The sequence below is a fragment of the Primulina huaijiensis genome, chromosome 14, assembly GCF_012295235.1.
Source record: "Primulina huaijiensis isolate GDHJ02 chromosome 14, ASM1229523v2, whole genome shotgun sequence".
Classification (NCBI taxonomy): Eukaryota; Viridiplantae; Streptophyta; class Magnoliopsida; order Lamiales; family Gesneriaceae; genus Primulina; species Primulina huaijiensis.
The window spans coordinates 11285333-11301111 of NC_133319.1; the positions used below are offsets into that span (position 1 = coordinate 11285333).

Consider the following 15779-nt stretch of genomic DNA (forward strand, 5'->3'; position numbering starts at 1 on the left):
GAAAAACTTGGAGAGAAATCAACCCAATTTTCGGCCAAGGTAGAGTAGTAGTGGAGGAGAATGAGTAAATTCCTTGTCTTGGTTGTGAGAAAAGTAAAAAGCAAAAAGTTGCATGCCATGCAATTTTTAATTCAAAAGTATTCTCCAACCTTTCATCTCCCAAGCATGCAAAACCTAAAGGACTTGTAACATTTACAAAGGGCCCATGGACTTTTAATTTGAATGTCTCAAACACATTTGAGCCTATTTAACTTTACTTGATTTTACTCAATCCCACTAGTTAAATAATTATTTACAATTGGGCTCTACAAGACCCAATGTTATTTAATTAATTCAACACTTGAATTAATTTAATTATTTGGACTCTACTAGGCCCACTAGTGTTTAATTAATTCAACACTTGAATTAATTTAATTTAGTCCATAATAATGTTTATGAAAATCACAATTTTCAAATACATTATTTGCTTGGCCAACTTTTAATTTAGGAACACTTCCATAAATTAAAATTTACATTTCTCTCATAGAAGTCATACTTCTATTTTTCCTTNAGCATACCCCAATTGCTCCATTCTTATTTATCAACTCCTTGATAATAAGAACGTCAGAACTCAAGTCTGATAGTACCCAACCAATCATGTTAAACGCCTAGCAGCATCGCTTACATGATTCCCTAGGTATCAAATGATAGTGCCTGCAAGAACCATTCAATTATGGTTAGCGTACAGTACGGTCCCTTCAACTCATATATCCCGACCGATTCGACAACCATTGGTATATCGAGAGTTGTCAATGAATCGATACTATGTGTCATGTCGTAGTTGCATCGATGGTGTAATCTATGAAACCCCTTTCATAATTACCACCATACTCTGATCAGAGATTTCAAACTACACATACATGAAAAACACATAGGATATCCATACCCGTAGGTAAGCGGTGAATCCCCGACTACAATGCATCGACTCCTATATGTTTCGACAGAACACCCAACCTTGCCACCTGATGACCCCATGAGAGTCGGTAAACAAGTCAAAGTGTAATGCTAGCACATAGAGTCTCAATGTTGTCCCGGGTCATAAGGACTAATGGTGTACAACCATAAACTAGGACTGTTCCACTCGATAAGTGAGAACCACTTGGAAAGTCCTTTATGGAGGGTTGTTCAGTGCACTCTACCAGGAGCACCTATCTGCATGTTCGGACATCACAATGTCCCCTACCAATGAAACATGGTACTCACATCGCAGATACTAGTCTCGAACTCGAGCGGCCTATATCCTCCTTAGTGGCGGCTGAATCGACTTGGAACCGTTTAGAATATACAGTATTACAAATATGAGTTTCATGATACTCATCATATGAGCATCTCATATTCTTTCTACTATTTGTATATTCAAGGGCTTTATCTATGCAACTAGCATGTGTATACAGATAAAGAAGTGCCAAAACAATAAATTCAAATATTATTAAAATAAAGATCGTTTATACATAGAGTTTCATTGTGAACACTCGGCCAACACTTGGCTCGACGTGCACCTACTCCAACAGTTGCTGTAACATCCATCGGATCATTCGACGTACTACCTTGTTCTGGCACACGAACTACGGTTCTTCGAGGAGGCATATCTGATTATCAAAATGATTAGTACTCCAAGATAACAATATATCTCAGCCCTCCTCTGATCATACCTTTGATTAAGAATCGGTTCTGATTCATTCCCTAATAGTACACATTTCCAATCAAATCAAATAATCAGGTAAACATGTATCTTCTCAAGCAATAAAACATGCTTTCATGCTAGCATATAACTTAGGCAAATCAACAGTACAATAAATTACATGATAACATCACAAAAGCAATAAAGAAGACTCAATCTACCCCGCTCAATCGCTTTTATTCCAATCTAAGGGACCTACAGCTCTGATACCACCTGTTGTGGGGACCCGGACGCTAACTCATTCTTTTTAATCATCATTGGGATTAAGTGGATAAATTATATAATCTAGGGCGAATTTTTTTTTTTTAAACAACGAGCACAACATACACAAGTGGTGAAAAGACCACCACAAGTTATACTCTAATTGATGAAAAGTACAAGATCAAGTGCCAAATCTACAACAAGATCAACGATACAAATTTATTCCAACTAAAGTCATACAACTAGTGTTTATCATTCACAACCTCATGTCTGGTGATAAACTACAAGTTTTTGTCTTCAAATCAAGCCCGGATCACCACTCTAAGTTCACTCGTTCAAGCTCTTCTCGACCCTGATCCTGTCCCACCTATTGTCATGCACACATACAAACACAACACCAGCAGGATACTCCGGTGAGAAACATATTTCCCAGTATAAACAATGTATACATGCATGTCATATAATAATATACACAGCATATAACATTTACAAAACATCGTAATCTACGAAAACATAAATCAATATCAATCTGTAATTCGACTCTTTAACTCTTACTCTTTGACTCGACTCTTATCTAGTCTAGGGATCCCGGTTTGAATAAGAACGTAACATGAAACGACCTCAAAATTTTTTTTCTAATATCTAAACCATAACTTCTAAATTTCTAAATAAAATAATTTAACATAATCATGAATCCTAATAAATTAACAATTTAAAACTCAAGTGCATAAAATAATTCCTAAATCATCACCTAACCAAAACATCCTAAATTGTCCTTTGAAAAGATCACTAACAATAAAAATAAAGCATAAGAATTCTCTAATAAAAATCATTAACATAAATCTTTAAATCTTAAATCTAATAAACTAGTGCGGAAACATAAAGGCCCTTGAGTGTGTACTGCTGCACTCGATCGACTCAATCGTCACCGCCTCCAAAAATCATCAAATCCTGCATCATACAAACCTAGTGAGTCTAATGACTCAGCACGTTCTAAACATAGATAACAAATAATACATATACAAGCACATGCATTTAAAAATCATATTTTTATTTAACATAGCTTTTGAAAATAAATAAACCATTTTAAAATCCTTTAAAAATCATTTAAGCATAATTCAATCATAAATAGAAAAATCATTTTAATATAACTTTAAGCATAAATAAATCATTTTAAAAATAGCTTTAATCCTCATCGTAAATCATATATCATAAAATCATTTTTATCATAAGCTTTCAATCATATATCATTTTGGGTGAAGTTTGATCCTTGAAAGTGACTAGATTTTATCCTTTGGTCGACTGCAGCCTTAGCTCCACATGGTCCATGGGGGTGGGCACTAGGCTCCACCATGGAAATACGATCGTCAGGATCCCTCGGGGGCCTTTTCCCATAGACGGGGTCCCTCTGGGGCATTGGCCCGTAAACGTGGTCTCTCTGGGCCTTGGCCCGAATATGGGTTCCCTCTGGGGCCTTGGCCCTCACGTCATATCCACAAAATCATATATCATAAATCATATCATTTGTCACAATCAATTCACATCCCTCAAAATATTTTTCATTTTCTTTTAAAATCATAAAATAACATATCTTTCCAAAAATAGCATTTTAAACAGTATAAATTGCACAGCTTACCATAAATCATAAAAACACATATTATCATCAAAATCATCATTTTAAATCATAAAGACGCTGCTAAGCTTTTTCGTATTTTCTTAAGTGTAAAAAGACCGTTTTTCCCTAGACGTACAAATTCTCGAATTTATCTTTTTTGCACTTCCATTGACATGGGCTTATTCTAAATAATTATTTAAGCTTACAAGAATTTTCTCATATTTTTATTTGGCTTAAATCGATGACTTTTAAATTAATCTTTAAATAAGACATATTAACGCGTTTTAATCCCGATTTAAACCAAACCTTATTATAAAATTCCCAAATTAAAAACTTAGACTTTTAATAATTATTTAAGCCTAAACCTAATTTTTCATAATTTTATAAAACTTAAAACTAGGCTTTTCAATTAATTTGTTAATTAACGCTTCGTGCGACGATTAAATCCCGGAAAATTCCAAAACTCATTATTTTGATCCCAAATTTTAAACATATCATTTTTAGTATTTATTCTACCCTTCCAAGTCATGAGCCACACCCGTGGGCCCATGGATTCAATTTTAATTCTTTAATTTTCGAAATTGACACCTATGAGGATACACCGAGCCATCCCCTAAAATACTCGAGCCACGCCTGAGCCACCTCGAGCCAACCCACCTAAGCACCCTCCAGACCAAGCCCAGCCCAAGGAACCAGCCACTAGCTCACCCAAACTCACCTGGGACCGAGCAACAATTTCTGCCTCAGTGTGTGTGTGGTGTTTTGGTTGCACTAGGACTCTTAGCTAGCCTAGGGCTTTTCCAGCCGAGCCACCACCGAGCCCACACGACCCTCACCATCCCTAGACCACGCCCAGACTCTACCCAGACCAGCCCAGCCACTTAAACTCATGCCCAGCCCACCTGAAGTAAACTGAAGCTACCCGCCTGGTTGCCACTCACGCTACAAGATTCCCCGCCACCCAAGGACTCCTCTAGCCACTTAACCAGCGATCACCTCGGACCCTCACCGACCATGGACCATGGACCATGCCCAGACCCAGCCTAATCCTAGCCCAGCCCCTGAACTCAAGCAGCGAACTCCTTGAATCAGGAACAAGCTTCGCGCCCCCTCCCTTCCTTGCGCGGCTGCTGTCAACTTCATGTGGAGGCTTCTACCCAGCCACCACCGAGCACCGAGCCCAACCCTTCATAACCCTTACTGGACAATCCTTGGCCACTGTCCAGACCACCTAGCCCAGCCCCTAACCGAGCAACCTCGCTGAAATTCTCGGTCACACCAGAAACACGCGTGAAGAGTCCCTTCACGCAAGGACTCTTTCTTAGCCGCCTCCCTGGACCCTAGCCACCCTAGGACCCTAACTATCTTTCGAACCTGACCTTGGCCAAGCCCCAAATCAACCCTGGGCAGCCCCCAAGCCCCATGCAAAAGGAACGAACCACTAGAACCCCAAAAAGCGCACACTTTTTTTTTTCTTAAAAAGAAAACTCTCGGCCCTTCTTTTCTTCAAAATAAATCCTACGGTTTCCAGCCTAGTATTTCCTTTTAATTAATCATGCTTTGATCATGTTCCAATCATATATCATCCTACCTTGGCAGCGTATCGTTGGATTAAAATCGTTTTTCATAAAAACTTAAAAACGTCGTATAAACGTTCTACTGTAAAAATTATCGAACACCTATTTTATTCTTGCATCAACAATTAAATCATGCATAATATGATTTGTATGATGTTAAAAGAGTTTAGGAAACGTGCCTTTGCATTTATAACGCTCGATTATTCGATCTTCGGCGAGGGTGCGGCGTTGGACGACCGGACGACGAAGAACAAAAGCTTTCTTCCTTCCTCTTTATTTTTCCGAAAATTGTGTGTGCTTTGAGGTGAGAAAACGGCTGATGGGAAGGAATTGTTGTGAAAAAAAAACTCAAAACACTATTTATATATTTTAATTAACATGTAATTGGGCTTATGTTTGGGCTTGTTTGCTTAGGGGTTATTGGACCTACTTAATTAGTTAAATTGACCCCAATAATACTTATTTAATTAAAACATAAATGTTTATAAAATAAGTTTTCATAAAATAATATTTTTGATCTTTTAAAACTCCTTGTTTGCCCAAAACCGGCTTCTCGAGAAAAATCGAGCTCGACTCGTAAAATAATTCGAACTCCAACATTTTTAGGAAAAATTAAATCATTTTTAATCATATTAGGAAGCCTTGCCATTATTTAAAGAAAAATAAATATTCTTGTCTTGGTCGTCCCCGGTCTCCTTTCCCCTGCCTATTATCGAATATTCGAGTAAAATCCTTAATTTCATGAAATCATGTCATATTATCATTTAATCATGCAATCACATTTAATCATCTAATAAATATCAGGCAAGCATTTAAAAATAATTAAATAAAACAATTAAGCAATTAAAATAATTTTGCATGCATGTGGTTTACGTAGGTTGGTTTTTCGGACGTTACATAACAAGTCTCCCATTCGGGGTGGTGGTACGTTCCTATTCCCGGACTTTGGTCCACTATATCGAGTCTCTACAATAGGAGTCGATTTTCTCCTAAGCACATCGATATAAACCAAACGTCCAGTGACTTGGCACCTCTGCCAACAAATGCTATAACTCAATATACTAAACATATTACTATTAAGAATTGCAATCACATCAATGCAATAACAATATAGTATGTGATTTTGGGAACTCAAGTTATCTCTTACTCGAGTTATCTCTCCCGAGATCACATTGATTTATACCTTTCTGTTATCGGGGTTGGCTTTGGTTCGTTCTTTTACCGATTCTGAAGTTGAATTCTCGACTTCAAGTCTTCAATGCCAAATCTGGAATGACATGTTTAGATAGCCAATATTAACTTACAACTTTAAACAAGAAATCTCAATTGAAATACGTTTCAGCGGCATAACGGCTCCATATCGAGATATCCGGCAACTCAAACAATAAGAGATACAAACCATAACCCATAACTAACAACAATTACAACCCTCAATATCCAAATCTGCAAAAACTCATTCTACCATAATGTGGAAAAATGATAACAATATCAAACATGATCCGTTCTTCAATCCGGTTTCAATTCTACGATGACCATAAGCTCAAGAACACATAATAACAATCATATCATGATTTCTCCAACATCTAAATTTCAAACCATGCAGGAAATGAAGAAAACTTACATCTCTTCGAAGCCCTTGACGAGCGGAGCATGAAACTAAATTCGGATTGAGAATCGGACGACCGGATCTTGCAAAATCACAATTCTAAGCTATGAAGAAAGTTGAGGGATTTTAGCCATGGAGTCTCTCGGTTTTCTTGCTGTTATTTTGTAGGAAATGAAGTTGGAGGTTGATTACATGTTCAATTGCATAGCAAGACACGTGTCATTTTTTTTCATGCATCACTGCTCGCGCATATGCGTGTCCAAAACCGGCGCATATGCGCGTGACCTATTGTCTCGGCACATAAGGATTTCAGCTTCTCGCGCATATGCGCGCCCTGTCTTCGCGCATATGCACGAGACATTATGTCTCGGCACTTTAGGAGTACACTTGCTCGCGCATATGCGCGCCCTGTCTCGCGCATATGCGCGAGGTCTTCTGGCCTCACACATATTGCATGTCTTCCCAAGCCATCTACGAGCACATCAATTCATTACTTATACAATCTCGAATTAAATGAGGATAATCTCGGGCATTACAGAACCACTCAACCACCACAACATGACAGACCACTTACTAGTGGTGCACTAACTAAAAGATGTCGGCCACAACTGGCAATACAATTCACAAGTTTGAAGTCCGGATTTCAAATCCACTGAGATTTCTATATATATCAAGACAGAAGGAAGATCAAGTCATCATTCTACTTCTTCATTTTTCTTTCAAAATAAAATCTGTAATATTTTCATTTTATATGTGTTGTAATTCCTACTACGATAAATAGCTAAACAACTTAGGAAATCAAAGAACTGATCTTGGGTTAGTTGATTCATTCATGTTTCATACATTGAGGTAAAATCAAGAACCCCTAATTTTATCTTTGTTAGAGATGTAAGATGTTATGATCGTAGAAAAGATAAATCAATGGGATGTTGAAAAGGTAGATTTTAGAGCTCTTATTAGATTTATGTGAAGTTTCTTAGTCATACTTTGGATCTAAATTATGGATTTATATTAGTTTTTTTTATCAAGCTATAAATCTCGGTTCAATTCTATGTTTCGGAAAAACATGTTTCTAATTTCAGTTATGTCAATTCACTCCAAGTTTAGAATTTTATTTGTTTTACAAGTCTTGAAAATCAATAAATTTACACAGATTTAAAAACCCTTTTTAAATAGGATTCATTTAATTATTTTAAGTATCTAGTTTGATCTATTGTCGATTAAAATTTTAATAAACAAGTACATTTTTTGAATTCATTTAGATAGAGCTAAATGTTATAATTATACGCACTTAAGTTCTTGAACCATTTTTGAATACTAACAGAATTTAGGTGATGTCCTATGCTATCTATTTGTTAATTAAAAGTTGCATCAAAGATTAAGTAAATTCTATCTTTCTATATATAGTAGTATATACCTGCGATGCGAGTAAGTCATACTTATTTTTTTGAAATTCGAGTAGTATCATTGCCTATTTGGGATATCCTTTTTTGATATATAAAATTTGAGATTTTGAGGTTATGCCTAATTTATAACATTAAACTAAGCCCATGACTTAAGTTATATACTATTTTTCTTTGACACAAGTTATATACTATTTTGATCAGACTCTATTCTGCAAAGCTTCGGATTTGTATGCCAGTGTGTTTGTTATGTGCTCATTGTATGTTATCTATGTGAATATTGTTCTGCAACTTCAGGTTAGTATTGTATTATATCTTTGTGCCTACTAATATGCTTCCATTGGAATTCTGNGAGGATAAGTCCGTGGTTATGATTGTACACCATTAGTCCTTACGACCCGGGACAACACTGAGGCTCTATATGCTAGGGCTGTGCTTTGACTCGTTTACCGGCTCCAGGAGAGTCATCAGGTGGCGAGGTTGGGTATAGTTGCGACACATATAGGAGCCAGTGCATTGTAGTCGGGGATTCACCGCTCACCTACGGGTGTGGATATCCTATGTGATCTGAAGTAAAAATAGTGCATGGAATCTCTGGCCAGAGTATGAGATGTACGTTGGAGAAGGAGTTTTCCAAATAGTACACGCGATGCCACTATTATATGTGTCACATAGTTATCGAATTAATATGCAACCCTCGATGAACCAATAGTTGCAGATTCGATCGGGATATATGAGATGAAGGGACCGTACTGTACGTTAATCATAATCGACTGGTTCTTGTAGGCACTATCAGTGATACCTAGGGGATCATGGGGCGATGCTACTAGACGCTCTTACCATGATCCGATGGGTGCAATCAGAAATGAGTTCTGACATTCTTGATCAAGGTGTTGATAAAAAGAATGAGGCTAACTAGGGTAAGCCCGAATAAGAATAAATGTTATTTTGAATCACAAAGTGTGAGGTCCGGGACCGAAGAGGGCGGGGGGTGATCGCCGGTGCCATCAGTTGCACGGACAATGAGCGGCTCCTGGCAGGCTTCTAGGTGGAGGGAACATGAATGAACCGATCCCACACGGGAATGAGAGGGATTCCGAGACTGTTCAATGTAATGGACTGTTAAGTTGAAGAGGGCTTAAAAGATTTGATTTTTACTACTCATATCACGAATGTGCATCTTCTTTTCGGTAGTCTATCACATAAGAACTCCAAAGTTAAGCGTGTTTGACTTGGGATGGGTGACCTCCTGGGAAGTTTCCTAGGGTACGTGTGAGTGAGGATATAAGCACGCTGGAAAGACTCGTCTTGGTACAGTGAGGACAGTCGTCGAATCTGGGGCGTTACAGTTGGTATCAGAGCCGACCTCTCTTAGTATGGTGTGGTTCGGGGACGAACCAAGCGGAAGCTGGTGGGCATGTGAGGCCCGGGGCCGAAGAGGGCGGGGAGTGATCGCCGGTGCCATCAGTTGCACGGACAATGAGCGGCTCCTGGCAGGCTTCTAGGTGGAGGGAACATGAATGAACCGATCCCACAAAGGAATGAGAGGGATTCCGACACTGTTCAATGTAATGGACTGTACAGTTGAAGAGGGCTTAAAAGATTTGATTTGTACTACTCATATCACGAAGGTGCATCTTCTTTTCGGTAGCCCATCACATAAGAACTCCAAAGTTAAGCGTGCTTTACTTGGGGCAATTCTGAGATGGGTGACCTCCTGGGAAGTTTCCTAGGGTGTGTGTGAGTGAGGACATAAGCACTCTGGAAAGACTCGTCTTGGTACAGTGAGGACAGTCGTCGAATCTGGGGCGTTACACAAAGAGTTGTGAACCCACGGCTAGCTGTATCCCTGAACCATTGAGGGTCACACAAGCACTGGATCGTTTGTTCCCGTTGAGAGAATAAATTCAATGAGTTGAATTTATATTATGATATAGTAAACTCAAGGAGTTGAATTTATGATAATTAAATTATGAGATAGTAAATTCAAGAAGTTGAATTTATGAAATTTGGAGAGAATAAATTCAAGGAGTTGAATTTATTAAATTTGAGAATTTAATTTATTAAACTCAAAAGTTGAGTTTATTAAATATTAAATTTTGGAGGTAATAAATTCAAGGAGTTGAATTTATAATTTAAATGTTAATTTCAAATGTTGAATTTATGATGGATTTAATTTATTAAGCTCAAAAGTTGAGTTTATTAAATATTAAATTTTGGAGGTAATAAATTCAAAGAGTTGAATTTATAATTTAAATATTAAATTCAAATGTTGAATTTATAAGGGATTTAAATTAAAAGTAATGGGTATATGTATAATGGACTTGTAGGAGTACAAGACCAACATACATATCAAGGTTCTTAATTGGACTTTAAAAGATTAATTAATTAATTAAACTAGTTGGAGTAGAATAATTAATTGATTAAGCCCATTATGTATTTAATTTTATTAATGGGCCATAAGCTTATATATATGTGTATCAGGCTTAAGGTTAAACACAATTCATTCACAATTTTTTGAAAATCCTCCTCTTTCTCTCCACAAAATTTCGGCTACTTCCTTTTGAAGGAGAAGTTTGAGTCGTCTCTCGTGTTCAATCTCCAACGTAAAAACTTCTTCTAATTTTTCTAGTGCAAATTAGAAGAGGAACAAATCATCTAGTCGTGGACCTGATTAGAAGAATAAAGAAAGGAGTTGTTCGAAAAAAGTTCGTAGGGATTCATCAAGAGCTATATCCGCCTAAACCGGATTAGTTGGAGCCAAGTGATTTAATTCACCAAAGGTATAAAATTCCAACGCCCTATGAATGTTTAATTATTAAACCATACGAGTGCCTAAAACAAATATATTTTGATTGTCAAAATAAAATAAAATTTTAAACTTCCGCTGCGTTTGGGCATGAGAAAACCTAGATCCAACATTCTGTACTCTATATTATGTGCCATGTTTTAGTGCAGGGGTTACCTCGTAGAATGCTGTTTCCATTATATTATTTTTTTTTATTATTGCTTGTTTGAGAAAAAAGGTGAAATGACATTTTTCTCGCACGCTCGTACGTTTGCATACAAGTCAATGCTAAGATTATTTTCCTATATGGATCATTATTCATTCCACATGATACTCACGGGAAATTTCGGGTCCGATCCCAACGAGCGTCACTAGTTCAAGCGTGGGCTTTAAGATCACCCTGAGCCTGAAATCAAGAATAAGACCGTTAGAAGGGGGCCAGGAGGGTGTCCTGGCGTAGCCCCTCCGACGCTCAAGTCAGAGACTGAGGATATATGAGGAGAGCAGCTAAGGGTGCTGCTGAAAACAATATAGTGAATCTCTCAACTGAACACTCAAACCTGTTATTTATTGGAGATTACCTGGGCCCGTGATGGGCCTTTCACCTTGGTTGGGGATCGGCCAGGGGTCCCACGTCTGGTTTGGGCCTAACCCTAGTGGGCCCATCTATGGGGTAACACCAGTCTCCCCCTCCCAAGTCGAACTGAATCGCAGGTTCGAAGTTCGATTAATTGTGTTGTCCTCGGTATGCAACATGTGAGTTGTGCATTTTCTCCCTGATGTCCGTAAGTCTCCAAGGGTTTGGAAACAAATTAAATAAAATTCCTCCTCTGAAGAGCTAGACCTGATCTAGGCCTCCCCTGTAAATAAGGGTCCTCTTCTCACTTCATTCTCATTTCTCCCATTCATCCCCAGCTCCACACCATCTCGCCCACGCCCACACATCACTAGCCTGCACCTCCCTACCAAGCCCTTGCCTCTCACCCTCACCCATACACCATCTCACCAACAGACGCAAGCCCTCGCCACCTTGCCTTCGCCTCCCATGCCTCTCACCCGCACGCCCTCCTTGCGTAGCACCTCGCCTGCGCCCGCCTGCCAACTCCTCCCATCGCCAGTCTGCCTTGCCAATGCCCAGCCTATCTCCCTCGCCCTTCGTCTGTGCCGTGTGCCTCGCCTCGCCGCCCTCTTCTCCGCACACTCGGCTCGCCCTACGCCTGTCTCGCCCCCGTCGAAGGCTCGCCCCACATTGCCTCGCCCCTTCTCGCCCAGCCGTCTCCCTTCCTCGCCCGTCTCCTCTCTCTCACCGAGTGCTCGCACAGCCGCCTCGCCAGGTAAGCAGCCTCACTTGGTTCGCCCCACGCAGCTGGCACCCTCGCCCTTCCCCTTCACTCGCAGCCTAGCCTTCCTCACAGCCTTGCCCTCGTCCTCTCGCCCAGGACCTCGCCCGAAGCTCCAGCTTGCCCGTACCAGCTCTCGTGCTAGCCCCTACCAGCTCGCCCATACCAGCTCTCGTGCTCGCCCAACCACCAGCTCTTGCCTCACTTCACGGTCGCCCCTACCAGCTCTCGTGGTCGCCCCTACCAGCTCGTCCGTACCAGCTCTCGTGCTCGCCCAACCCCCAGCTCTTGCCTCACTTCACGGTCGCCCCTACCAGCTCTCGTGGTCGCCCCTACCAGCTCGCCCGTACCAGCTCTCGTGCTCGCCCAACCACCAGCTCTTGCCACACATCGGTCCACGCTCGCCCAACGTCGGCTCGCCCAGCGCCCTCCTAGCCTAGCCTCGCCCCAGCGCTGCTCCACGCTCACCCAACGCCGGCTCGCCCCACGTCGCTCCACCTCAGCATCATCGCGTCCTCGGAGGGGACCCGAACCATCTCATGCTGAGGCAAGACAGGAACAACCGTATTTTGAGACGAGACAGGAACAACCTCGTCAAGAGACGAGAATCGAGCAACCCCTTCACGAGACAAGGGTCGAGCAAACCAGTCCCAATGAGAATGTGGGGAACTTGACCCTGGAACAGTTGGGCCAAATTATTACCCAGACAGTAGACGAGGCCATGAAGAGGAACCAAGAGTCTATGTTTGCTGAAGGACAAGCCACTCGCCAGGAGCGAGAGGAGAATGCGGAGGGTCATCAGAGCAGGGTTGAAGAGACGCAATCCCTCAGGGGTGGGGAGAATCTCGAGATGGAGGAGATGTGGAATGAAATACGGATGTTGAGGCAGCAATTGGGAAGTAGAGCGCCGGCACCCAAGAGAGGAAGTCCTTTTTCGCTTGCCATTCTAAAGGAAGGACTTCCTCCAAATTTCCGACAGTCAAACGTCGGAGAATATGACTGACATACTGACCCCGAAGAACACTTGGGAAGATTTGAGAATGCGGCTCTATTGCATCAGTACTCGGATGGAGCCAGGTGCAGGGTTTTTCTGGGCACGCTGGTGAGGTCAGCCCAACAATGGTTTAACACCTTGCAGCCCAACTCCATACAGTCTTTCGAGGATTTTTCTACGGCTTTCTTGCACCGGTTCGCCAGCAGCAAGGGACATCAGAAAAATTATTTGAGCCTGTTCGTGATGAAACAGCAAGAGGCTGAAACTTTGCGAGAATTTGTCCAGCGTTTCAACAGTGTAGCACTGGAAATACCGGCGGCTACCCCTGACATCATGATAAGTGCCTTTACACAAGGACTAAAGGGAGGGGAGTTTTTCAAGTCGTTGGTCAAGAAACCTCCGTCGAGCTATGATGATCTGTTGGCTCGAGCTGAGAAATATGTAAACTTAGAAGATACCCGACGGTACAGAAGGATGGAGAACCGGCCCGGAGGAAGTCGAGTTGAGGGAACGAAAAGAGGAGGTAGGAAGAGAGGTGCGGGCGAGATGAAGGAGGATAAAGATAGGGTCAGAGGACAATTCTCATCCCATGTTCCTCTGGATAGGAGTCGTGACAAGATGATGGAGGTGAGAGAGCCCGAGGAGAGGTGGGAGAAGTCGCAAAGGGTTGAGAGCAGTGCTAGATTGCCTTCGCGGGACAGACAAGAAAGATCCTCATCCGGGAGTCGACCTAGGTCTCGCCCGTCCCCTACGCGTGGTCAAGGCCCTCCATGGATAAATCAGAGGGTCGGGAGCAGAGAGGGGAAGGTCGAGGTCAAGATGTTCCTCAAGAGCCCGTCAAACCAAAGGGGGGAATGAATGAGGACAACCACCCTACGAGAGGAATGATTCATATGATCTCGGGGGGTACTACTGATGGAGACTCTGGGAGAGCTCGGAAAGCGCACGGGAGGAGGTTGGAGAATTTTGAGATATCCAGAGGTGCAGACTTGCCCCAAGATCCTGTCATCAGCTTCGGGCCGGAAGACCTTCGAGGTATCGTGGCTCCTCATAACGATGCTTTGGTGGAGACGGCCACCATTGCCAACTACGATGTGGCAAGGATCTTCATTGATAATGGAAGCTCCGTAAATGTCTTGTTCGAGAGCACATTGGATCAAATGAAAGTGGAAGGATTTGAGTTTGAGCCGGTCTCCACCCCGCTGTATGGGTTTGCAGGACACGCCATCCCACCTTTGGGTCAGATTGTTCTTCCCCTATCCTTGGGGACTGATCCTCGGCGGGTAACAAAAATGATAGCCTTCACTGTGGTGGATAACCCGTCATCGTATAATGAAATTCTAGGACGGCCAGCCCTGAAGGATTTTAGAGCCGTAGCTTCTACTTATCATCAGAAGCTTAAGTTTCCTGTGGGAAAAGGAGTCGGAGTCTTGTGCGGAGACCAAAAAGTCGTGCGTCAGTGTTATGAAGGGATGGTGAGGGAGGAAGGAAAAAGAGCACGTGTGGAGGTTAACATGATTAGGAAAAGAAGAAGTGAGTGACTTGCTCCTGTTGAAGGTACAAGAAGATCAGAGGGGAAAGTTGGACCCAGAGGGAGAGGGACTTTTCAGAGTGATTGATAAATTTAATTCTGGAGCTCATTACTTGGAAAATGCTCAAGGAAAGGCTTTAAAGAGGCCCTGGAATGCTTACCACCTTAGGGAGTATCATTCTGGATTTTATCGTTGATGTATTTCATCTTTGCATTTTCCAATGTAATCAGTTAGAATTCAATAAAATGAAGTTCTTCTTTGAATGTTGGTGTAGTATGAAAGTGAGAAAATTTTATTTTCCTGCTAAGGCACGGCCTAGCAGAGGAACAGAGTTTGGGAGAACAAAAATTTTATTTTCCTGCTAAGACATCGCCTAGCAGAGGAGCAGAGTTGGGGAGGAGAAAAACTTTATTTTCCTGCTATGGCGTCGCCTAGCAGAGGAGTTGAAGGGTGAGAGTGGAGGAGAAGAATTATATTTTCCTGCTAAGGCATAGCCTAGCAGAGAAGCAGAGTTGGGGAGGAGAAAAACTTTATTTTCCTGTTATGGCGTCGCCTAGCAGAGGAGTTAGAGGGTGAGAGTGGAGGAGAAGAATTATATTTTCCTGCTAAGGCATAGCCTAGCAGAGGAGCAGAGTTGGGGAGGAGAAAAACTTTATTTTCCAGCTATGGCGTCGCCTAGCAGAGGAGTTAGAGGGTGAGAGTGGAGGAGAAGAATTATATTTTCAGCTAAGACATCGCCTAGCAGAGAAGCAGAGTTGGGGAGGAGAAAAACTTTATTTTCCTGCTATGGCGTCGCCTAGCAGAGGAGCTATAGGGGGAGCGAGGAGGAGGAGAATTATATTTTCCTGCTAAGGCATCGCCTAGCAGAGGAGCAGAGTGGAGGAGGATAAATAAATTTTCCTGCTAAGGCATCGCCTAGCAGAGGAGCAGAGTTGGGGAGGAGAAAAATTTTATTTTCCTGCTAAGACATCGCCTAGCAGAGGAGCATAGTTGGGGACGAGAA

General features: G+C 41.7%; 1 protein-coding gene across 1 annotated transcript; it reads left to right on the forward strand.

The window, feature by feature from the left end:
- The first annotated feature begins 13487 nt into the window (after nucleotides 1-13487).
- On the forward strand, nucleotides 13488-14972 carry LOC140957974 (uncharacterized). Its single transcript, XM_073415384.1, has 3 exons — nucleotides 13488-14065; nucleotides 14176-14752; nucleotides 14802-14972. Exons 1-3 carry the CDS (start codon nucleotides 13488-13490, stop codon nucleotides 14970-14972), a joined length of 1326 nt encoding a protein of 441 aa, XP_073271485.1.
- The last annotated feature ends 807 nt before the right edge of the window (nucleotides 14973-15779 follow it).